Source organism: Capricornis sumatraensis, chromosome 2 (assembly GCF_032405125.1).
Source record: "Capricornis sumatraensis isolate serow.1 chromosome 2, serow.2, whole genome shotgun sequence".
In the NCBI taxonomy this organism is placed as follows: Eukaryota; Metazoa; Chordata; class Mammalia; order Artiodactyla; family Bovidae; genus Capricornis; species Capricornis sumatraensis.
In genome coordinates, this window is record NC_091070.1 from 52114682 (window position 1) to 52139135 (window position 24454).

Consider the following 24454-nt stretch of genomic DNA (forward strand, 5'->3'; position numbering starts at 1 on the left):
ATGTTTTGGTGTACTGTAATATAGTGGGCCAGTTTTGTTCTTTTGTATGTGGATGCCGTTTTCTCAATGCCATTTATGGACTAGACTGTCCTTGTCCCATTGCATATTCTTGCCTCCTTTGTCATAAATTGATCATTTATGTGTGGGTTTATTTCTGGGCTCTATTCTGTTCCATTGATCTAAGTGTTTTGTGTTTTTTTTTTTTTTATGCCAATGTACTACAGTGTTTTTTTTTGGGGGGGTAGTGTTTTGATTACTATAGATTCATAACATAGAAAGCAGAAAGTGTGATGATTTCAGGGTCGTTCTTGCTTCAGCTATTGAAGGTGTTTTGTGGTTCACTTTGGGGAACAGAATGAGTAAAACCAGAGGAAGAAAGGATTAGAAAATAAGACAGTTGGAATATTCGAGAGAGAATACTGTTGAGTTTTCTTGCATAATACTCTCTTGAACTAATCCTGCTAAATCCTTTGTTGCATGCTTCCTAACACCTTGAGGCATTTACCTTAAGACAAGGTAAATGCCTTGCCTCAAACCATGTGCACATTTTATCTACCTATATATTAGAAAAATAAGATTCTATCATTACTACAGCATATAAAACAGTTGAATTTTCACCAATTTACAGGGCCTTTTTAGAACGGATTGACAAAACTAAGGTCGCAAATTCTTATTTTAGTTTTGCTAATAGAGGCAGACTTTTTTTTCTTGCACATTAAGAGGCCGATCACTGCAGATGGTGACTGCAGCCATGTAATTAAAAGACGCTTGCTCCTTGGAAGGAAAGTTATGACCAACCTAGATAGCATATTCAAAAGCAGAGACATTACTTTGTCAACAAAGGTCTGTCTAGTCAAGGCTATGGTTTTTCCAGTGGTCATGTATGGATGTGAGTGTTGGACTGTGAAGAAAGCTGAGCGCCGAAGAATCGATGCTTTTGAACTATGGTATTGGAGAAGACTCTTGAGAGTCCCTTGGACTGCAAGGAGATCCAACCAGTCCATTCTAAAGGAGATCAGCCCTGGGTGTTCTTTGGAAGGAATGATGCTAAAGCTGAAACTCCAGTACTTTGGCCACTTCATGAGAAGAGTTGACTCATTGGAAGAGACTCTGATGTTGGGAGGGATTGGGGGCAGGAGGAGAAGGGGACGACAGAGGATGAGATGGCTGGATGGCATCACTGACTCGATGGACGTGAGTCTGAGGGAACTCCGGGAGTTGGTGATGGACAGGGAGGCCTGGCGTGCTGCGATTCATGGGGTCACAGAATCAGACACGACTGAGTGACTGAACTGAACTGAAGCTTATTATCACTAGAGCCTGTGGGAGGGCACAGACTGGTATACACTCTGGCCGTGTCTCTCCTGTAATCTCTAGTAAAGTCTGAGTACTACCATGGTGGGAAGATTAGACCAGCTATATCACTATGCAAATGTTAGCCATGTGATGTGTATGGAAGTAATTAACACTGAGAGGGAATGTTAGGCTGTGACTTCTGCACTCATGCCTAGGGAAAAACAGGTGTGCGTATGGTGGCTGTGCTGAATACAAGAACTGGTTTCAACCTGTGGAATGTGGTATAATTCCTAGGGACTACACCTGGGTCATTACAGATATACCTTAAACACCTGGCACTCCGTACCAGTTACCTGGGTGAATATGAGTGAGTGAGGACTGAAACCCATGCAAGTCCTTCCTGTCCTTTGCTGTGTTTCCTCATGACTTCTTTTTAAGAACTCATAAGGAAAGAGATCAATATGGGTTACACTCAGTACAAGTGGGTTTAAGTTCTAAAGGATGGGTAGGATTTTGATTCTGAAAAGTAAGTCATGAGAAATGAAGGAAACTGCATAGCCAAAGACAGAAATCTTTTTTTGTGTCTTTCTCAAATTAACTGAGCAGACTATGCAATTGTTGGTATGAAAGATTAGGAAGAGAACACTGGAATTGATTATGCAGAATGGGCTGCAAGAATGAAAGTTAAGTTTTAATGTTAAGAATCAAGGACTACACTGACATATTAAGGTAACACTAGGGGCACCCAGTCCTTCCTACCATTACTAGGTTACAGTAGTCAACAATTTCCTACAAGAAACTCAAGATCTAGGCCAAAGTGCTTCTGTACCTTTTGCAAACACAATCATCTAGTGACATCATTTATAGGATTTAACATTCCCGAAAGTATACACCTCCAGGCATAGACTTCTTTAAAATCTCTATGACTGTTCATAACATGAAAGTCTAAACGATTATTCCTTAGGAAACAGAAATTTCTACCACCATAGTAAGTTTACTACCAACATTACTTGTCTTGTAACCATTATCTTGAACCTTCAAAATAAAAAGGTATTGCTCTTGACTAACTGCAGTTAAGACAAATCCTAATTACGTAAAGCCTTTGGTAATCAAGTTGCTAAATCTGTAAAAGGGGAACAAAGTTCTTCCAGGGTCATTGTGAGGATCATCTAGAAGAAAAGCACGGCACCTGTTTTTGTTACGTTTACCATAATGAAGTTAGTGATGTCGGCCCCTCTCTTACACAGATCAGACTTACTTAAAAATGATGACATCTATAGAGTAACATGCTTTCTCAACAACAAAAGAAAAGCTGAGGGATTGTGTGCAATATAAAGATCTTTTTAATATTTTAATAGGTTTATGATGGAGTAAGAGCGAAAAGACAGTGTCACACTGAAAAGGGGTGAACTGCGGGGGACCACAGGCTGCGGCTTTAAAAGCTCCTACTAAATGATAAACATTCTGCGAGACATTTTAGAAATGCCAAATTCTTCATCATGTATTCCTAGACTGACAAAACTTTTCCTTCAAGTACACAAAGATATGGCAAACGGTTAACAGGACTTTTTACTGAAAGTCTAATAACTGGTAAGATGTAGAGCACTCTAGAAATGAAACTTGACTGTTACGGCCAATTTAATTACATGTCATGTGAAGACTATTTTATGTTGTTGCAAATAGGTTTTTTGGTTTTATTTTAGCTATGAAAGTCACTCAGTGGTGTCCTACTCTTTGCAACCCAGGAATTCTCCAGGCCAGAATACTGGAGTGGGTAGCCTTTCCCTTCTCCAGGGGATCTTCCAACCCAGCGGTTGAACACAGGTCTCCTGCATTGCAGGCAGATTCTTCACCAGCTAAGCTACAAGGGAAGCCCTTATTTTGGCTATATAAGCTGTCTGAAGATGGTCTAATTTTTTCCTAGTTGAGTTTTTCACACCAATGATTACCCTTGTTTTTGCACTTTGAAAAAGATTTTTATAAGGAAAGTTCCAGTCTGGAATTCTGGTTTTGCCCCTGCTAATGCTTTCATCGGCTAAACTTGCAATTGATAACTAACTTGACTCTACTCAAATGAATGCATGTTCTAATTTCCTTTGTAAGGAACACGGTACTCTTTCAAAATGCTTATCTAGTATCTGCATATTGTGAGCTTAGTAGCTCTAGCAGTTATTACTCACATTGAGTTTTAAAATGCATTTATTAAAGAATAGTCCTAGGAAGGCAACAATGTTTGATTTGTCATTAAAAAAAAAAAGTTCTGTTTCTTCATGCTGTATAATAAAGAGGGTACAGACTTATGAGCTTCTTTCTATTGGAATTCTCTGATAGTATAGCACAGAGTAGTCATTTCTGCAATGTTAGAATAAATAAAAAAAAAGTCTCTTCTATGCTTCTCTCCAAAAAGCGATGAACAGTAACAGGATGGCATTAAAAAGCCATTTCTTTTTTCTATTCATTCTGTAGTATTGGAGCCAGTATCTAGGAAACAGAGGAGAGAAAGAGTAAATTCAAGAAGCAACTTAAATATTTCGAGAAAAATCTTTCAAAAGTGAAACAGGAACTAACGGTGGTGAAGAAGGGGAGACAAAAAGCCGACCACAGTAGTATCTTCTGCACTTAAATGTCGTTTTACCTTAACGGGAAAGTCAACCTTTAGCCTCCATGTTTATGTTAAGAAAAATCAAGGTATACTACATTTGGTTTACATACTTTTTTTCAGGTCCTCTACTTTCCCAAAATTTAAAACCACAAAGGATAATAATGTATAATCAGAAGAAATTTGTATTTAATTCCTGGTGAGACAAAAAACCCAAATTCTAGTCACTATCACTTTTTCTCTGCTCCTCTATTAGGAACTGAACTGTATTTCAGAAAGCTGACCAGTAGAAAAAATGGTTTTATTTCACAGTAGCACTGCATTTATCGGGTGAGGAATGGTATTATTACTTAATCTCCTACCTCTAACTGCCACAGCCATTTATATTTTAATGACTGTTTTTTTCTGCTGACATAGAGGAACATGGAACACAATATAAACTTTTCTTGAATACTCAACAATTTTTTCTTTAAAGAGCAATCACTTATACTGTGCTGTAAGTAAAGCAAGCTCCTCAGAAGCCACCGAAGGAGGTAAGGCTGATTTGTATTTTACATCCACTGAAGTTTGAAAAAATAAGATACATCTTTTATCTTTAAGAAGCAAGAGAAATATACTTTAAGGACCACTGATAAGTAAAACACATATGTTTACATGGACTCTTTGATATTAAGTTTGCTCAGGGGCCTTCACTGACTTTTTGGTAATTAAATATGTTTCAAATAATTGAAACTGACACTCTGCTAGTCTGTATCTGTGCTGTCCAATATGGTAGCCACTGGCTAGGCACATGTGCTTAAAGTTAACTAATAAATATAAGACCATTAACTATCTCAGCTACCCTAACCCATTTTAAGTGCTTAATATCAGATGTGGCTACAGGAGAGTACAGACAGAAAATGTCCATCCGGATGCTAATCCATATAATTAACTCATTTTGGTAGAGGTCTAGAAATTACACAGTAATGCTAAAATTCTATAGTAAAAGTTTGAAAACCTAAGGGTTATAAGGATGCTATTAGCCTAAATTATAAGAAAGACTTGGGGAAAAAAATACATTATCTGACATACAGAAAAATGTTATCACTTGTGATCCAGGAGCTATTTTTAAACAGACTTTTGTTGTTGTTGTTATATTAAGGACCCAAGTATATGATAACTATATAAAGTCATCCTAAATTTCTTAGAATGATTATTTCTAGTTAACCTTCTGAAACATACAAGCCACTGTAACATTGCTCATTTTAGAGACTCTGACATCTGGAAAACACAATTTCTTTAAAAAAGGGAGAAAGGTACAATCTCAGGCAGCTATCAAAAACCAGGCTTAAGAGAACAACAGCTAATGAGTTGTGTGAAAAACAATGTGTTCACAAATGAGTATTACTTTAAAGATATATATAACTGAAGGCTAGAAGATTCTATACTCAAGTGATATGTTATCTCCAGATGATGTTACAAATGATGTCTTTTCTTCTCTATGGTTTTCTGTCTTTATATCTTTTCAGTGATTAGAGCGTTTCTTTGAAACCCAAATTATAACAATAAAAACCTAACCTATAACCCAAGAAATGTAGGGTTTTGTTTTCCACATTTGTCTTTCTCTTGACAGTCTTCTCTATTCAGGAATAATTGCTTTAAATGCAAACTGTTCAGAATACAAAGTAAAAGTAAGTATATTTAAAATAATACAATTTATATATTTATTTTTGCTAACTGAATTTAATCATGGGACAGAAAGCAGAGACATACAGCTTCTGAAACATTAAAGGCGTGAACAAATTCCTAGGTCTGCTGTGAAAATATCTGCGAGTACCAGATGAGAAGACTAGATGTTTACCCTTATGAGTGATGGGGCTCTTATAATTATTTGAAAGATTTTAAATAATCACTTTAAAATGTATAGCTATTCAGTAACACAGAAGCCATAGGATAAATTGTTGAAATTAAACACGTAAGGAAAAAGAAAAAGCTTGAGAAATACTTCAAACCTGTAACAGAAATAGGGAAGAAAGGCTTACTAATTTGTTCCCCTTTCCCCCAACAAAAATTCAACCTGTGCAAGTAGTCTATGTGTCATACGAAACGTTTATACCTGAAGTTAGTAAGAGGACTATTTGAGATCTGGATTTTAGAATCTGAGAAAGGAGCCAGGTCTCTAGTTGGGAGTAGATCATTAGCCAGCTTCCCCCCTTACTTTCAGATGATTCTCTAAAGATGCATGAAAAAGATTTCAAGTAGCTTTGCTTTCACAGTAATTAGGGTAGACACTTACTTTTACCATCACAGGCTACAATTTTCACTTTATCCACTTTAATAAGTTCTGTCACCTCTCTGAATTCAACATCATTCAATACAAAAGTCCACACGTTATCGCAGAATCTGTATGTATTTAGAGAGCCCTTTAAAACAAAACATTGAGGCAAACCATGAAGTCATTTTTTCCCCCTCATATTTTTCTCCAGACAACTTATGAAATCCTAGCTACAAGTACATAATTCTCAAAATAGGATGAAAATTAAGGAAAATAAAGCAAGGAAGCTAAGTATTAAAATACCATACCATTACTTAAAAAAAAAAATCCTAGAGAAATATGCCAAGGTAAGAGTTTATTTTAGTAAGCAGACTATTTCCAGCACTGGAAGAGCCTGCAAATTACTCACCTGAAATCTGAAGAAAAGCTGAAGGGAAATTTGAATTTGTATTTATACTGCCCTCATGTGGTGAAATTATGAAAATGTATTTGAATTTTTATGAAACTACTTTAAGAAAGCAACCTATTTTATTGTGTATGTTAATTCTCCAAATTTGTACAAATGCATGGAATTCCTAGAAACATATATTAGCCACTAAGATGATAACATTATTGTCCTGCGCAACTGACATTCTTCTAATTTATTTCCTTTTAGGAAAAATGTGTGTCTGGACATTAAAAAAGGTCTTTTTGAAGAGTGTGATGAAGGTGCAAGAATGAATGCTGGCAGAATATAATCAAAACCCAAGAGACATACACATGGATTCACGAAACACTGAAATTTAGTATTCAATAAAACATGTATATGCCTAAAACCTTCAAACCAGAAAAAAAAATTCAGCACAAAACTGTTCCCTGCTGTGTTACCTGTAATACCAAAATGTGAGTTCTCCTAATGTCTTACAAAGTTAGAGTGACTAGGGTAACTATAATGGTTATGACTTAAGTTACCAAATTCATTAAATAATAGGAATAATTACCATCCTAGGTGCTAAGGATACAATGGTAAGCAATAGACATATGATCCCTGCCACCCAAGAGGTTTAGCTGAGCAGGGAAGATCATTAAAACAAGTAAATACATAGTGTGAAGTGCTATGTAAGCCTGGGTTACTCGGAGCATAGCAGAAGACAGGACAGAGCGTGCTTGAGTGCCAAAGACTAAGGAGTCAGGGAAAGAAAGGTGGGGCAGCAGAAGTGCAGACAGACACTTGGTGTGGGATAAGACGTTCCAGAAACCAGAGTGTGACAGGCGGTCCTAAGGTAGAAGAGATCAGGAACCTTGGGAAAGAATAGATATCCTGAGGGCACCAGGAGGTCAGGGAAGGATTTCAAGCAGAGGAGTAATGTACTAAAACTGCATTTTTGGTGACGGCATGAAGACCAGGCTAGAGGGGAGTCTGGAGGAAGGAGCCCTAAGAAGCTGATACTTTACTTTAGCTGGCTGTGTCACACAGGTGAAAGAGGCTGGGCAATAGCAGGAGCAAAGGGTCCTGAGAAGTGGAGAGGTTTTAAAAGGGAGATCTGTCAAACCTGACAACCAACTGCATGTGGCTGGATAGTGAAGACAGAAGTCTGTGTCATTCCCAAGTTTCTGGCTCGTGTACCAGCGCAGTCATAGAAAAAGCTGGTTCGAGAGGAAAGTTAAAGTTGAGTTTGAGCTACAACTTACTGTATCCAGTGCACAGCTGGACTGTAAAAGCAAGCATGGGAGAATATCAGCTTTAAAGGATGAGATCATGAAAGGAGCATATGTGGAGCCCTAGAGAACCCCTTAGGAAAACCAACAATTAAGTGACACAGACAGTAGGAAAACTACAAAGGAGCCTGAGAGAGGGGTCAGAGAATAGAAGGAGAGCTAGAACAGTATGGTTTCAAGGGAAGTATGAGTTTTAAGAGATTAATCAACAGTATTACTGATTGTACATTGGATTTATCAATAAATAACTTGGCAAGAGAAGTTTCAGTAGAGGAGTGGGATTAATGCATTGAAAATCACTCAGAACATACTGTTAAGTAAAAAGACACAGAGTTGTAAGTGTAAAAAAATTTTTTTTAAATTAGATCTATTCTTTTGACTATAGTTTGAGGCTTTTGGAAGGCTGAAAAACCAAATGCCAACTTCAGTGTTCATTTCTGGCATTCCTGTGTGTATAATCCATGATCCTATGAACGTGTAGGTTACTGTCATAGCCAGTTGGTGGTAGCTGTGTCAATAACGTGAACTAGGTAGGTCACTATGATTTATGATTAGCGTGTGAACATTCAAATATGCTGAAATTCAATATATTCAAAATATTCCTTGTATATGATAATATGCGGTTACACTTTAATATACATTTCTCCCACTTTTTTTTTTATATTTATCTATAACTGAGTAACACTTTTTAAATCCTTTAAACAGATCCAGACTAGAAATCTACAATAACTGGCGATCACTCAGACCTTGTGAACCCTATGACTCTAAACAAATTCTCTACATGGGCTAAAGTTTATGTACCATCATGGCTCAATTTAAAGGATCAAGTTTTGAATAACAAACTAGGTAGATGTGTACGTATGACTGCACAAAAAGAAGCTAACTTTGCCAGAATTACTACTATTCAAGAATCTGATAAAATTTTATAAAGACATACATGTGAAACTGGTTTACCATTATAAAACACATGCAGATTTTATCCCTTCACGTAAAAAAGTCAAATGTGGCCCTGTTTGTCTTCTTCTGCCTTCTATACCCAATATCCAGAACAATGCCTTGTACCAACTAGCATTGAAATGTTTGCTGAATAAATGGCATTTTGTCTTTTGTGATTTTCACCACCAGCTAAAACAAAAAACCCCAAACACTGATGTTCTCTTAAATGCAAAATAACATCTATGGATGGTCTTTTTATATGATGATTTTCATCTCTTTTAATCTGGATTTACTATCAAATTAAGATCTTGTTTGGTTTGGTCTTACTGTTCAAAGTACAAATGATTCCTATGAGACCTAGCTCCCAGAAGAGACCATCGTCTGCCAACAGGCCTGCCAATAAGCCATGCTATCTAAGAGCAGGTGGGGCGCAACATGACGTTTCTAGAAATTACAGTATTCTTCCCTGGCCAGAGTTTAAAAATCATAACTGATCCTTAGAGATTACTCTCACTTACCTTCAACCCTGAAGATATTGTTTCAGACGTCTGAAATCTTTAACTCTTCAAGGAAGGTAGCCAAACATACATAGGCTGATTTGTGAAATAATGGAATAAAAATCCAAAAACAACTGTGCCTCACATTAAGTGAACTGGTAGATATATCATTTAAATATAAAACAGGATTCAGTTGTTCTAAAACAAGTTTTAAAGTTTCATTAAGTCATCTCTATTTATGATTAATAAATACGGAGGTATTATAAAAATCACTATTGTAACAAGCACGGTGCAGCTAGATTTAAGAATATATCCTTACCCTGAAGTTGACGCGGTTCCTGACCCTCTGTGCCAGTGCTGCGTTTATAGCCTTATCAAACTGAAGTAGAACTTGAAGGGCAAGCTGGGGGGTAATCTGTTGAGACTGAAAAAATAAAGGTCATGAATCCTCTTTGGGAAGAACATTAAAGACAAAAATAAAAATACATGAGTTATCATCTAAAATTTAACTAAGGTTAATCAAAGCCTCTAAACTTGAATCCCTTTGTTCTTTTTTTGAGATAACAGGCAATTAATAAGCAAAACCTGACAGTATTTTCTTACACTATCTTGAAACAAACATAATTTTGAAAAGAAAACATACAGTGATGTTACAACATCAGGACAAAACTTTGTCTATCACTCCTTCACAGTATCTGCAAAGAAGTTTTCACTGATAAATTGAAGGAATCAAGTCTTGAGAAAAAACTTGGGATCAGTAATACGTTAAAAAAAAATAATAAAATTCATCAAAGTTCAAGACATATGAAAATAAATGGAAATACACAATATGTTCCTGGATGAGAAGTTTATGTAAAAAATGTTAATTTTCCTAAAATTAAAAATATGAATTCAAAATTCTAATTTACATCTCAAGACTTGCATTAACTTGTCTAAAGTTAAAGCTACACACAATATGCTATTTTCATAATTATGAGAACAAGAATTACTATACATCCATCTAAATGAAAATGTTGATTTTTAGTCTCTCACCTGTATAAGCTCATCCAGGCTCTCCTGAAGACTGTTTCCCAATGTGGTATTTCTGTACAACTGATATGCCATGGCTTAGGAGGGAGAAATTCTTTTTCTTATTCAGGCTTGCATTGATGTCCTAAAAATTTAATATGAAAGTATTAAAAAAAATTATAAATCACACATGTAATACAGTCTACTTCATATATTCAAATATACACTATGAGTGGGTAAAGAATCCGCCTGCAATGGAGGAGACACAGGCGACATGGGTCTGATCCCTGGGTCAGGAAGATCCCCTGGAGGAGGAAAATCGCAACCTATTCTAGTATTCTTGCCTGAAAAACCCCATTGACAGAAGAACCTGGTGGATTACAGTCCACAGGATCACAAAGAATTGGACGTGCCTGAGTGACTCAGCACATACTATATATACCATATAGTAACTTAGGAATTACAAGGAGTGGTTAAAAATGCTTTTTCTGTTTTTCTATTATTTCAACATAGGCATTTACATTCCTTTATACAAAGTGCGTGTGTGTGTGTGTGTGTGTGTGTGTGTGTGTGTGTGTGTGTGTAAATGTACACCTTTATCGTTTCTTTCGAACATCTACCTTTTGACCTACTCTGGACTTCACCATGTACCATTTATTTCCACTTACTGCCAAGGCAGTGATTCAATCTCCAGCTCACATTTGAGTGCCTTCCCCTTCATTTTCCTGTTCTCTTAAAATGCAGTATTTATAGAGTGCCTACCAAGAATATAACACAGTGATAGGTATCATCGGAGAGGAAGATAAAGATACACTCTGATTTTAAATAATTGATACTTTGGGGAAGGTAAACATAAAAAAGACATACAAAGGAAATTTAATAGAGAATAAGAACTGTGACAGAGATTATACAGAAGCTGACTGAATGAGCTGGCTCACAAAAACTTCCTGATTCTTCAAGCTACACTTTAGCCAAGCAAAGAAGGAAAGTCACCTTAGGCTGAAAAAACAGAATGAATAAAGCCACGGAAGGATGAAATCATCCAGTCTATAGAGAGAACTGCAAATTGATCCATATTAGGGTATCGGTATATGAATAGGAAGCGGTAGGATGTGAGGCTGAAAAAGATGACATGGATGGATTTGTCAGGAAACGTGCCAGAGTTTTACAGTGAAGGTAAGGGGAGCCCCTGAAGCTTTCTAGGTAGGAAAGGTCAGGCAAATGGGCAGCAATGTAAAGGACGTACTTGAATACAAGTTTAGAAAGAGATGAGGGATAAGGGCTTGAAGAGGAGTCCAGATTCAGCAAATACTGAGCTTCTACCACATGTTGCGTGTAAGACCCCTGACCCCGTGACACTTTCCGTTTGGACAGAGGGAGACAGCTGTACACAGAGTAACCATCAAGTAAAACTTGGCAAAGAATAACAGCTGCCTTCACGTTACATACTTGGTGGGCATCTGATACGCCTGGTCCCTCCTGCCTCTCCAAGTCTTTTCTCTGGCTTCTGTGGCCCCCAGTCAGCCTTCTCCTCCTGCCACACTGGGTACTAGCTTCTTGTTTCCTTTGGCGGGCTGCTCCTCAGCAACCTGACTGCTAAGCCTTGAGTACCCCAAGGCTTCTGTCTTCTCTCTATTTGTTTACTCCCTTAATAACCCTATCTAGGCCACAACTTTAAATACACTGTATTTATCTGCTGATGACCCGCAAACTTTTTGCCAGTCCTGACTTTTCATATGCCAAGTTGCCGCACACAAAACGGCGTCCTTGACACTGGATGGAAATATCAAATAGTAGATCAAATTAAATTTGTCAAAAACCAAATTTCTTGACATTCTTCAAAACTTTTCTGCCCCTGGTTTGCCTACCTCAATTAACAGTAAATCCAGTCTTCCAGAAAGATGGCCCCAAAACCTTACAGTCAACTTCTCTCGCATCCTGCATGCAAGCTATCAGCAAATCCTTTCAGCTGTTCCTTCTGAATGTAACCAGAATCGGACAACACTGACCATCTCCACTGCTAGTACTAGATCACCATCATCTGTCACTAAGATTTACAGTGACAGACAAGTAAGGGGTCACCCTCCTTCCACCCTTGTCTATGCCCCTTGAGCTGTTACAGCGAACCTTTTAAAACAGAAATAAAATCACATCACTCATCTATCGACACCTCTCATGGCAGCATTCTATTTCAAAGTAAACACCAGAGTCCTCCTAATGGTTTTCAAGGCCTGAATGATCTGGGCCCTCCACTATGGCTCTGGAACTTGACTTCCACCCTCTCTCTCACTGACTGCTTCAGCTACCAGTGCCCTGCTTCAATACGGCAAGACGTTCTTGTTTAGGGCCTCGGCACTGGCTGTTTGTTTTGGTTCAAATGTTCTGCGCAGATACCTGCATGGTTTACTCTCTCATTTGATTCAGATCTCTGCTCAGGTTATTCCTTCATTAGAAATGACTTTTGTGACCAACCTAGAAAAAAGAACTTCCCCCCTTTCTCTTTGCACTGCTTCATTTTCATTCATACCACTAACTGAAGCTGACATAAATATGCTTATCCTGTTTCCACCCCCACTAAAACAGATGTTTCCTAAAGATACGACTTTCATTCACTTATATATTTATCATCTGGAGCAATGCCTAGTACACAGTATGAATTCAGTAAGTATCTGTTTGTGAATAAATAACTTGGTGATATGTCAAAATGCCGATATCAAATTGTATTGCCATTAGGTGCATTTATAATAGGTTTTCTACTTTCCAGAAGGAAGTGAAGTGGTAAGCACTTTAACTCTCAAAACTACATCTAAGCACCTATCAGTATCGCTTGTCACTAAAGTCAAACTATCCATGTTGTTACTAAATACAATCCTTCTACCTGTGTACCAGGTCCTAACCTCTCTAGGACAGGATATTGTTCCACAAATTCAATTATTCCTGCTCTATCAAATTCCCGTCTATGGATCTTTCCCATGAACAAACAGGAGCTATTTCTCTCATCTTAAAAAGTCTCAACTTGCGTTTCCCGCCAGCCTCACTTTATTTCTCTATTCCTCTATGTAGCAAAAACGCCAAATAGTTGTTTGTATTCACAGTTCTCATTCCTTTTCTCACATTTTCTCTTAAATTTAACTCCTTAAAGTTTTGCCTCAAGCATTAAATGAAACAGACTGTGAAGGTTATTGCTGGCAATGCTACAACTAACAGTCCTCAACTCTTAGTTCTCATCAGACCTAAGCATCTGGCAAAGCTGACTGTTCCCTCCTCTGATAGAGGATCCTGTCTTAGCTACTGGGACAGTACACTTTTAGGGTCATTCTCTTACATTTACTGGTCCCTCCTCAATATCGTTTGCTGGCTGATGCTCTTCTCCCTTAACTCGTAATTCACAAGGCGCCCCTCGGTCCTCTGACTCTGTCTACACTCGTTCCTTGCTGCTATCACTCTGCCTCATGGCTTTACACACCATCGCTGATGACCCCCAAATTCGTACACTAGCACAGACCTTGCCCTGGACTCACTGCTGGATCCAACTGCCTACTCAGCATCTCTATCTGTTGTCTTTCCTATCTCAGTTGATAAAACTCCATACCTCTATGGGCTTAGGCAAAAACCTGTGAAGATATTCCTGACCACCTTCTCCTTCCCCTGGTCTGGCCATCTTACCTTCACATCCAATCTCTAGCATAACCTGTTAACTCTACTTTCAATATGGATTCGGAATCCAGCCGTTTTTCACCATATGTACTGTTATCACCCCGATGTCTGCCACTATCAACTGTCACTGGGATTACTGGAATAGCTTCCTAACTGGTTTCCTGGTTTCCACGCCTGCCTTCTACATTCTAATCCCAATTCAGCGGTCAGGTGCTCTTTTAGAACACAGTATTTCTTTGTGCAAAACTCTCATGTAGCGCCACCCAAGTTGGACAGGTGATAGTGGAGAGTTCTAACAAAACGTAATCCACTGCAGGGAATGGCAAACCACTCCAGTATACTTGCTGTGAGAACCTCACGAACTGTATAAAGAGGCAAAAACATATGACACGAAAAGATGAGCCCCCGAGGTCAGAAGATGTCCAAGATACCACTGGGGAAGAGCAGAGGACATCTACTAACAGCTCCAGGGAGAATGAAGCGGCTAGGCCCAAGCGGAAATGACACTCAGTTGTGGATGTGTCTGGTGATGAAAGTAATACCCAATGCTGTGAAGAACAAGTACTGCACAGGAACCTGGAATGTTAGGTCCATGAACCAAGGTAAACTGGACATGGTCAAGCAGGAGATGGCAAGAGGAAACATCGACCTTTTAGGAATCAGTGAACTAAAATGGATGGGAATGTGTGAATTTAATTCAGATAACCATTATATCTACTACGGTGAGCAAGAATCTCATAGAAGAAATGGAGTAGCCCTCATAGTCAACAAGAGTCTGAAATGCAGTACTTTGGTGCAACCGTAAAAATGACAGAATGATCTTGGTTTGTTTCAAGCCAAACCATTCAATGTCACAGTAATCCAAATCTCTGCCCCAACCACTGATGCTGAAGAAGCTGAAGCTGATCAGTTCTATACAGAACTCCTAGAATTAACACCAAAAATAAGACGTCCTGTTCATCATAGGGGACTGGAATGCAAAAGTAGGAAGTCAAGAGATACTCGGGGTAACAGGCGAGTTTGGTCTTGGAATAAAAAAATTAAGCAAGGCAAAGACTAACAGAATTCTGCCAAGAGAATTCACTGGTCATAGCAAACACCCTTTTTCAGCAACACAAGAGATGACTCTCCACATGGGTATCACCAAATGGTCAATACCAAAATCAGACTGATAACATTCCTCATAGCTGAAGATGCAAAAGTATACAGTCAGCAAAAACAAGACTTGGAGCTGTGGTTCAGACCATCAGCTCCTCATAGCAAAATTCAGGCTTAAGCTAAAGAGAGCAGGGAAAACCACAGTCCAGTAAGGTATGACTTAAATCTCCTATGAATATACAGTGGAGGTAATGAATAGATTCAAGGGATTAGATCTAGTAAACAGAGTGCCTGAAGAACTTTGGACAGAGGTCCATAACGCTATACAGGATAATAAACCATAATACTGAAGAAAACATAAATAGGATAAACCGTAATACAAAACATAACTGTAATACTGATCAAAACCATCCCAAAGAAAAAGAAATGCAAGAAGGCAAGGTGGTTGTCTGAGGAGGCTTTACAAACAGAAGAGAAGTGAAAATCAAGGGAGAAAGGGAAAAGTACCCCCAACTAAATGCTGAGTTCCAGAGAATAGCATGAAGAGACAAGAAGTCCTTCTTCAATGAACAGTGCATAAAAAACTGTTCATAAAAACTACCTTCATAAAAACAGAAGGTAACAACAGAAAGGGTAAGACGAGATCTCTTCAAGAAAATTGGAAATAACTGAAGGAACATTTTATCCAAAGATGGGCACAATAAAGGACAGAAATAGTAAAGACCTAATAGAAGCGGAAGTAATCAAGAGGCGATGAAAAGAATACACAGAAGAAAAGAATACAACCATACAAAAAAGGTGTTAATGATCTGGATAACCATGATGGTGCAGTCTTTCACTCAGAGCTAGACATCCTGGAGTGTGAAGTCAAGCGGGCCTTAGGAAGCACTGCTGCCAATAAAGCTGGTGGAGCCGATGGAATTCCAGCTGAGCTATTTAAAATCTTAAAAGATGATGCTACTACAGTGCTGCACTCATTTTGTCAGCACATTTGGAAAACCCCACAGTGGCCACAGGACTGGAAAAGGTCAATCCTCATCCCATTCCCAAGAACGGCAGTACTAACGAATGTTCAAACCACCAGGCAATGTTCTAAACTCCCATGCTAGTAAGGTTATGCTCAAAATCCTCCAAGCTAGGGTTTAGCAGTTTCTGAACTGAGAACATTCAGATCTTCAAGCTGGGTTCAGTAAAGGCAGAGGAACCAAAGATCAAATTGCCAACATTTGCTGGATCTTAGAGAAAGCAAGGGAATTTCAGAAAAACATCTACCTCTGTTTCACTGACTACGCTAAAGCCTTTGACTGTGCGGATCGTAACAAACGGCAAAATTCTTAAAGAGATGGGAACACCAGACCATTTTACCTGTTTCCTGAGAAACCTGTATGTGGGTCAAGAAACAAAAGTTAGAACCTTGTATGGAACAACGGACTGCTTCAGAATTAAGAAAGGAGTACGACAAGGCTATTTACTGTCACCCTGTTTATTTAACTCATATGCAAAGCACATCATGCAAAATGTCGGGCTGGATGAGTTACAAGCTGGAATCACAACAGCCCGGAGAAATATCAACCACCTCAGATATGCAGATGACACCACTCTACACACACGCTTGGCAGAAAGCAAAAAGGAACTTAAGACCCTCTTGATGAGGGTGGAGGAGAAAGAAAATGCTGGCTTAAAACTCAATGTTAAAAAATTAAGATCATGGAAAAATTAAAGTCATAGCATCAGGTTCCATCACTTCATGGCAATTAGAAGGGGAAAAGGTGGAAGCACTGACAGATTTCCTCTTCTTGAGCTCTAAAATCACCGTGGATGGTGACTGCCGCCATGAAATTAGAAGATGACTGCGTCTTGGCAGGAAAGCTATGACAAACCTAGAGAGTGCGTTAAAAAGCCAAGATACTACTTTGCCAACTGACATAGTCAAGGCTATGGTCTTTCCAGTAGTCATGTATGGATGTGAGAGTTGGACTGTGAAGAAGGCTAAGCGCCGAAGAATTGATGCTTTCAAAATGTGGTGCTGGAGAAGACTCTTGAGGGTCCCTTGGACTGCAAGGAGATCAAATCAATCAATCCTGAAGGAAATCAACCCTGAATATTTACTGGAAGGATTGATGCTGAAGCTGAAACTCCAATACTTTGTCCACCTGATATGAACAGCTGACTCACTGGAAAAGACTTTGTCACTGGGAAAGATTGAAAGTAGAAGAACAGGGTGATGGAGGATGAGATGGCCGGATGGTATCACTGATTCAATGGACATGAACTTGGGCAAACTCCAGGAGATGGTGAGGGACAGGGAAGCCTGGTGTGCTGCAGTCCATGGGGTCACGAAAAAGTGAGACACGACTTGGTGACTGAACACCACCACCTATTACCTCGATGACCTCATCCACCATCTCCCCCTTGTTCTTGCCCTTCTCCAGACACAACGGCTTCCTTATTTTTCTTAGAACATGACATACATGTTCCTGCCTATGTAAGCCTTTGTGACAGCTGTCTTTTCTACCTGGAATTATCTTCCCCTGGATATTCACTTGGTTTTCTTTATACCTTTCAGAACTCAATGGGGCCTAAACAGACCACATATTTAAAATCCCACCCCCGCCTCCACCCTGCAGCTCTCAATCTCCCTCACTCTGCTCTATTTCTTTGATGGCACCATGATCTTCTAATACCTTATACAGTTTTCTTATTTTATGTTTACTTTTCTGCATCCTTCAGCAGAATGTAACCTCCTACCAGAGCAAGGGCTTTTATCTGCTTTTGTTTACTGAAGAGTAAACCAGGCATCGAGAACAAACACTACCTGGCACATGATGGAAGGAAATTAAACATCTGTTCAAAAAATAAACGAAGGCAAAAAACCAGTAAGCATAATGTGTGGGGTAGGTTAGGGGGATAAAGAGGGCAGGAAGGAGTACCAGTAGGTGGATACAAACTTGACAAAAGTAGAGCATAGAATCTTGTGTCCTCTCCATTTCCCATTTAGGAGAAGTCCAAGAGGTACCTAGAAATGAAGAAAGCTGAGCGCCTAAGAACTGATGCTTTTGAAATGTGGTGTTGGAGAAGACTCTTGAAAGTCCCTTGGACTGCAAGGAGATCCAACCAGTCCATTCAAAAGGAAATCAGTCCTGGGTGTTCACTGGAAGGACTGATGCTATAGCTGAAACTCCAATACTCTGGCCATCTCATGCGTAGAGTTAACTCACTGGAAAAGACTCTGATGCTGGGAGGGATTGGGGGCAGGAGGAGAAGGGGACGACAGAGGAAGAGATGGCTAGATGGCGTCACTGACTCGATGGACATGAGTTTGAGTGAGCTCCGGGAGTTGGTGATGGAGAGGGAGGCCTGTCGTGCTGTGATTCATGGGGTCGCAAAGGGTCGGACATGACTGAGCGACTGAGCTGAACTGAACTAATGAATTATCAGAAGGAGAAATAATCCTGTTTGCAACTGCCTCAAAAAGAACAAACTATATAGAAATAAAAGATATGGATGTTGAAAACTGCAAGACAATGATCAAAGAAACTGAATATGATACAAATAAACAGAAATTCCATGCATGTGGATTGGAAGAATCAATATTATTAAAATGTCCATACTACCTAAAGCAATTTACAGATTCAACACAATTCCTATCAAAATTCCAATGGCATTTTTCAGAGACATAGAACAAACAATCCTGAAATTTATATGAAACCACAAAGACCCCAAAATGCCAGGGCCATCTTGAGAAAGAAGGACAAAGCTGGAGGCATCATGTCTGCTGACATCTAACTCTATAATGAAGCTACCGTAACGAAAACAGGATGCCACTGCCAATAAAAACAGATGTACAGATGAATGGAAGCGAATAAAAGGCCCAGAAGTAAACCTGGGTGTGTATGGCTGATTAACTCATGATAAAGGAGACAAGAATTTTGTACATGGGCAAATGACAGTCTGTTCAGTAAAGGGTGCTGGGAAAACTGGGCATCCTCATGACAAAAGAAAGGCACTGGACCACTATATTACACCATACACAAAACTAAACTCAAAATGGTTTAAAAGCTTGAAATGTAAGACCTAATACCATAAAACCCTAAAACTCCTAGAGAAAAACAGAGATGGTAAGCTCCTTGATACAGATCTTGGTGATGGTTTTCCGAATCTGACATCAGAAGCAAAAGCAATAAAAGCAAAAATAAATAAGTGTGATAGGATCATACTAAAAAGTTTATGCACAACAAAGGAAACCATGAAAAAATGAATAGGCTACCTACTGAATGAGGGAGAACATTTTCAAATCATATTTCTCACATGAGGCTGATATCCAGACTATATAAAAACACAAAACTCAACAGCAAAAACCCAAACAATCCCAGTAAAAAAATTATAAATTACATATGTAATGTGTAGTAGTCTATTTCATATATTCCAATGTATACTATTAGCTGTTATAAAAAAGACAATTGATAGCAAGTATTGGCGAGGACGTAGTGAAGGGAACCCTTGTGACTTGCTGATAGGAATGTAAACTGGTACAGCCTCTATGGAGAACAGTATGGATGCTTCTCAAAAAAGTAAGGTGGAACTCCCATATGACCCAACAATTCCACTTTAGGGTGCTTACCTAAAGAAAAAGAAGACCCTAACTGGGAAAGATACACGCACCCCCATGTTCACAGGTACTCCCAACAGCCAAGATGTGAAAGCAACCTAAGTGTCCATCAAACATGGAACAAACAAAGAAACTGTGGAGTGCAGAAGGACATGAGCTCACGTCCTCTCTCAAAAACACCAAAATCACAGCTAAACGACTGCAACATACCAAAACAAATTTTCTATATCCACACACAAAGAAGCCAGGATACTGCGATACTCATAGCATACTAGGTCAGACCTGCATGCTGGCGCTCACCTCCGAGAGCTAAGTAGTGACGGCAGCTCATTTTGAGGACAAAGACAAGGGTGGCAGGAGTTCTAGAGTACTCACTGGTGTGAGACCTTCTGGAGGCTGACATTTTCTTACTAAACAGCCTATAGGCCCCAGTATGGGGATGCCTCAGGTCAAACAATCAACAGGGCAGGAACACAGCCCCACCCACTGGCAGGCAGGTTGTCTAAAATCTTTCTGAGCCTACAGTTGCCTACTAAACACACCCCTTGCCACGGCCCTGTTCACCAGAGGGACAAGATGCAGCTCTACCCACCAATGGCCAGGAACCAGTCCTTCCCATCAGAAGGCTTGTAAAAGCTCCCTCATCCAAAAGGGAGCAGACAACAGAACTAAGAACTACAACTCTGCAGCCTGTGGAAGAGAAACTGCAATCACAGGAAGTCAGATACAATGAGAAAGGAGAGAAATGTATCCCAGATGAAGGAACAAGGTAAAGCCCCAGAAGGGGAGATAGGCAATGGACTCAAACAACAATTCAGAGTAATGACAGCAAAGATGATTCAAGGTCTTGAAAAAGAACGGAGGCACAGGCCAAGAAGATGCAAGAAATGCTTAACAAAGACCTAGAAGATCTAAAGAAGAAGCAAACTAAAATGAACGATACGATACAATGAAATGAGAAATACTCCAGGAGGAATCGAGAGCAGAATAAATGACGCAGAACAGAGGAGTGAGCTGGAAGGCAGAATGGTGGGAATCTCTGCCACGCAGCAGGATAGACAAAAAAGAATGAAAACAAAAAGTGAGGACAGTTTAAGAGACTTCTGGGACAAAAACAGATGCACCAGCACTCGCATTATAGGGGTTCCAGAAGGAGAAAAGAGAGAAAGGGCCTGAGTAGCTGAAGACATCCCTAATATGGGCAAGAAAAAAAAGACATCCCCAAGTCCAGGAAGCAGAGTCCCATACAGTATAAACCCAAAGAGGAATACACCACGACACACAGTAATCAAACTGACAAAATTTAAGATGAAGAATAAATATTAAAAACAACAAAGGAAAACCAAATGAAATACAAGAGAAATCCTATAGGGCTATCAGCTAATTTCTCAGCAGAAACTCTGCAGTAGGGAGTGGCACAATACATTTAAAGCGATGAAAGGGAAGAGCCAACAACCAAGAATACTTCACCCAGCAAAGCTCTTGTTCAGATTTGACAAAATCTGAAGCAAAATCAAAAGCTTTACAGATAAGCAACAGCCAAGAGAATTCAGTGCCACCAGACCAGTTGATAAAGGAACTTCTCCTGGTGGAAAAGACAAGACTGCAACTAGAAACAAGAAAATTGTGATTGGGAAGTTCACAGGTAAAGGTAAACATACAGTAAAAGTAGCAAATCATTCAACACAAATGTGACACCAAATCCAGCAATCATGAGTAGAGTACAAATGCGGGATAATGGAAACACATTTGAAATTAAAAGACCAGTAATTCATGGTAACTGCAAACTGAAAATCTACAAATATATACATACACACAAAAGAAAAAGGAATCCAAACACAACTCTGATGATCAAATCACAAGAGAACAGAAGAAGAAGAAAAAATAAGACTGTCAAAAACAAATCCAAAACAGTTAAGACGGCAATAAGAACATGCATATTGACAGACTTTAAATTAAATGGATAAATGCTCCAACCAAAAGACACAGACTGGCTAAATGGATACAAAAACAAGACCTGTATGTTTGCCATCTACAAGAGACCCACTTCATATGTAGGGACACATATAGACTAAAAGTGAAGAAAACATAGGCAGCGTACTCTCTGACATAAATCACAGCAATAACTTTTGGGATAAACCTCTTAGAGTAATGAACATAAAAACAAAAATAGTGAAAGTTAGTAGCTCAGTCGTGTCTGACTCTTTGTGATCCCACGGACTGTAGCCCACCAGGCTCCTCTGTTCATGGAATTCTCTAGGCAAGAGTACCTGTGCGGGTTGCCATTTCCTTCTCTGGAGGATCTTCCCGACTGAGGGACTGAACCTGGGTCTCCTGCACTGCAGGCAGATTCTTTATTGTTTGGGCCACAGGAAGCCCTCAAATAGGAACTAATTAAACTCAAAAGTTTTTGCACAGTAAAAGAAACCATAAACAAAGCAAAAAGACAATCCACAGAATGGGAGAAAATATTTGCTAAGGATGCAACCAACAGGGGATTAGTCTGCAAAATTTATAAACAGCTCAAGGAGGCAATATCAAACAACTAAACAACCCAATCGAAAAATGGCTGGAAGACCAAAATAGACATTTCTCCAAAGAAGACACAGAGATAGGCAAGACACATACTAAGATGCTCACCACTAACTGTTAGAGAAATGCAAATCAAAACTTCAGTGAGATACCACCTCAGGCTGGTCAGAATGACTATCATCAAGCTGTCTACAGACAACAAACGTTGGAGAGTACATGGAGAAAAGGGAATGCACCTGCACTGTTGGTGGGGATGTAAACTGGTAGGCGCTGTGGAGAATAGTACAGAGGCTCCTTAAAAAACTAAAAACAGGAACTTCCCTGCTGGTTCAATGGGTGGGACTCCACTCTTTCAATACAGGGGGCACGGGTCCGATCTCTGGTGAGGAACGAAGATCTCACATGCTGCATAGCCAGTAAGTTTAAAAACATAAATAAAAGTGGGTGTTAACACAAAAACTAAAAACAGAGCTATCATAGGATCCACCAATCCCACTCCTGGACATATATTCAGAGAAAGCCATTGTTCAAAAGGATGGATGCAACCCCATGCTCATCAGAAAGCTGTTTATAAGAGTTAAGACATGGTACCAACCTAAATGTCCATGGACAGATGAATTAAGATATGAGAGAGGGAGATATATATATATAAATGGAATATCACTTAGCCATTAAAAAAGTGAAATAATCCATTTGCAGCAACATAAATGAACCCTGAGATTATCACACTAAGCTAACTCAGACAGAGAAAGACAAATATCATATGATATCACTTACATGTGACGTAATACAAATGAACTTGTTTACAAAACAGAAAAAAGCTCACAGACTTAGAAAGACACACGATTATCAAAAGGGAATGATGGAAGGAAGGGATAAATTAAGAGTTTATAACTGAATCACTTTCCTATATACCTGAAACTAACACACTGTAGCTCAACTATAATATAAAATATACGCTTAAAGAAATAAAGAAATTATGGTATCTATACACAAGGATCATTCTGTCAGAAAAAGAGAATGAAATCTTGTCACTTATTATGGCAGGGATGGAACCTGGCATGATACTAAGTGAATTGAAAGTCAGAGAGGAAAAAAACACAAATACCAAATACTGTCTTGTATGTGCAATCTATAAAACAACCAAACAACCCCAAGTGCACAGATACAGACAGACTGACAGTTGCCAGAGGTGAACGGAGTCAAAAAAATGCAGCTGCAAAACAAATATGGAAATTCTGACTCATTCAAAAGGCAGACCTTATAATACACACATGTGTATGCTTACGCATGTGTGCGTGCCAAGTCACCTCAGTTGTGTCCAACTCTTTGGACTATGGACTCTAACCCACCAGGCTCCTCTGTCCATGGGATGTGCCAGGCAAGAATACTGGAGTGGGTTGCCATGTCTTCCTCCAGGGGATCTTCCTGACTCAGAGATCAAACCAGTGTCTTTTACGTCTCCTGCACTGGCAGGCAGGTTCTTTATCATTAGTGCCACCTGGGAAGCCCGCACATGTATATATATATGCTAAAAATACGTATGAAGACCTACAAGACCTTCTAAAACTAACACCTAAAAAAGATATTCTTTTCCTTATAGGGGACTGGAATGCACAAGTTGGAAGTCACGTAACAGTTGCCTGGAGTAACAGGCAAATTTGGCTTTGGAGTATAGAGTGAAGCAGGGCAAAGGCTAATAGAGTTTTGCCAAGAGAATGCACTGGTCACAGCAAACACCCTCTTCCAACAACACAAGAGACAACTCTACACACGGACATCACCACAGTCAATAATGAAATCAGACTGATTATATTCTTTGTAGCCAAAGATGGAGAAGCTCTATACAGTCAGCAAAAACAAGACTGGGAGCAGACTGTGGCTCAGATCATGGACTCCTTATTGCCAAATTGAGATTTATAAATTGAAGAAAGTAGGGAAAACCACTAGACCATTCAGGTATGACCTAAATCAAATCCCTTACGATTATACAGTGGAAGTGAAAAATAGATTCAAGGGATTAGATGTGATAGAGTGCCTGAAGAACTATGGACAGAGGTTCGTGACACTGTACAGGAGACAGGGATCAAGACCATTCCCAAGAAAGAGAAATGCAAAAAAGCAAAATGGCTGTCAGAGGAGGCCTTACAAATAGCTGAGAAAAGAAGAGAAGTAAAAAGCAAAGGAGAAATGGAAGGATATACCCATTTGAATGCAGTCCAAAGAATAGCAAGGAGAGATAAGAAAGCCTTCCTCAGTCACCAATGCAA

General features: G+C 39.2%; 1 protein-coding gene and 1 long non-coding RNA gene across 2 annotated transcripts in view; one reads left to right on the forward strand and one right to left on the reverse strand.

Annotated features, from left to right (window-relative positions):
* Positions 1 to 2677: 2677 nt before the first annotated feature.
* Positions 2678 to 24454, reverse strand: part of GTF2A2 (general transcription factor IIA subunit 2) — a 33500-nt gene continuing 11723 nt past the window's right edge. The window contains exons 2-5 of the mRNA XM_068965094.1: positions 10313 to 10433; positions 9600 to 9704; positions 6171 to 6297; positions 2678 to 3777 (exon numbers count right to left, since the gene is read on the reverse strand). Coding sequence (XP_068821195.1) covers positions 3752 to 3777; positions 6171 to 6297; positions 9600 to 9704; positions 10313 to 10384 — 330 coding nt within the window. The 5' untranslated portion in view covers positions 10385 to 10433 and the 3' untranslated portion in view covers positions 2678 to 3751. The remainder of the gene's footprint in view (positions 3778 to 6170; positions 6298 to 9599; positions 9705 to 10312; positions 10434 to 24454) is intronic.
* On the forward strand, positions 4321 to 8971 carry LOC138073407 (uncharacterized). Its single transcript, XR_011144427.1, has 3 exons — positions 4321 to 4428; positions 6805 to 7031; positions 8553 to 8971. It is a non-coding gene; the product is annotated as an uncharacterized lncRNA (long non-coding RNA).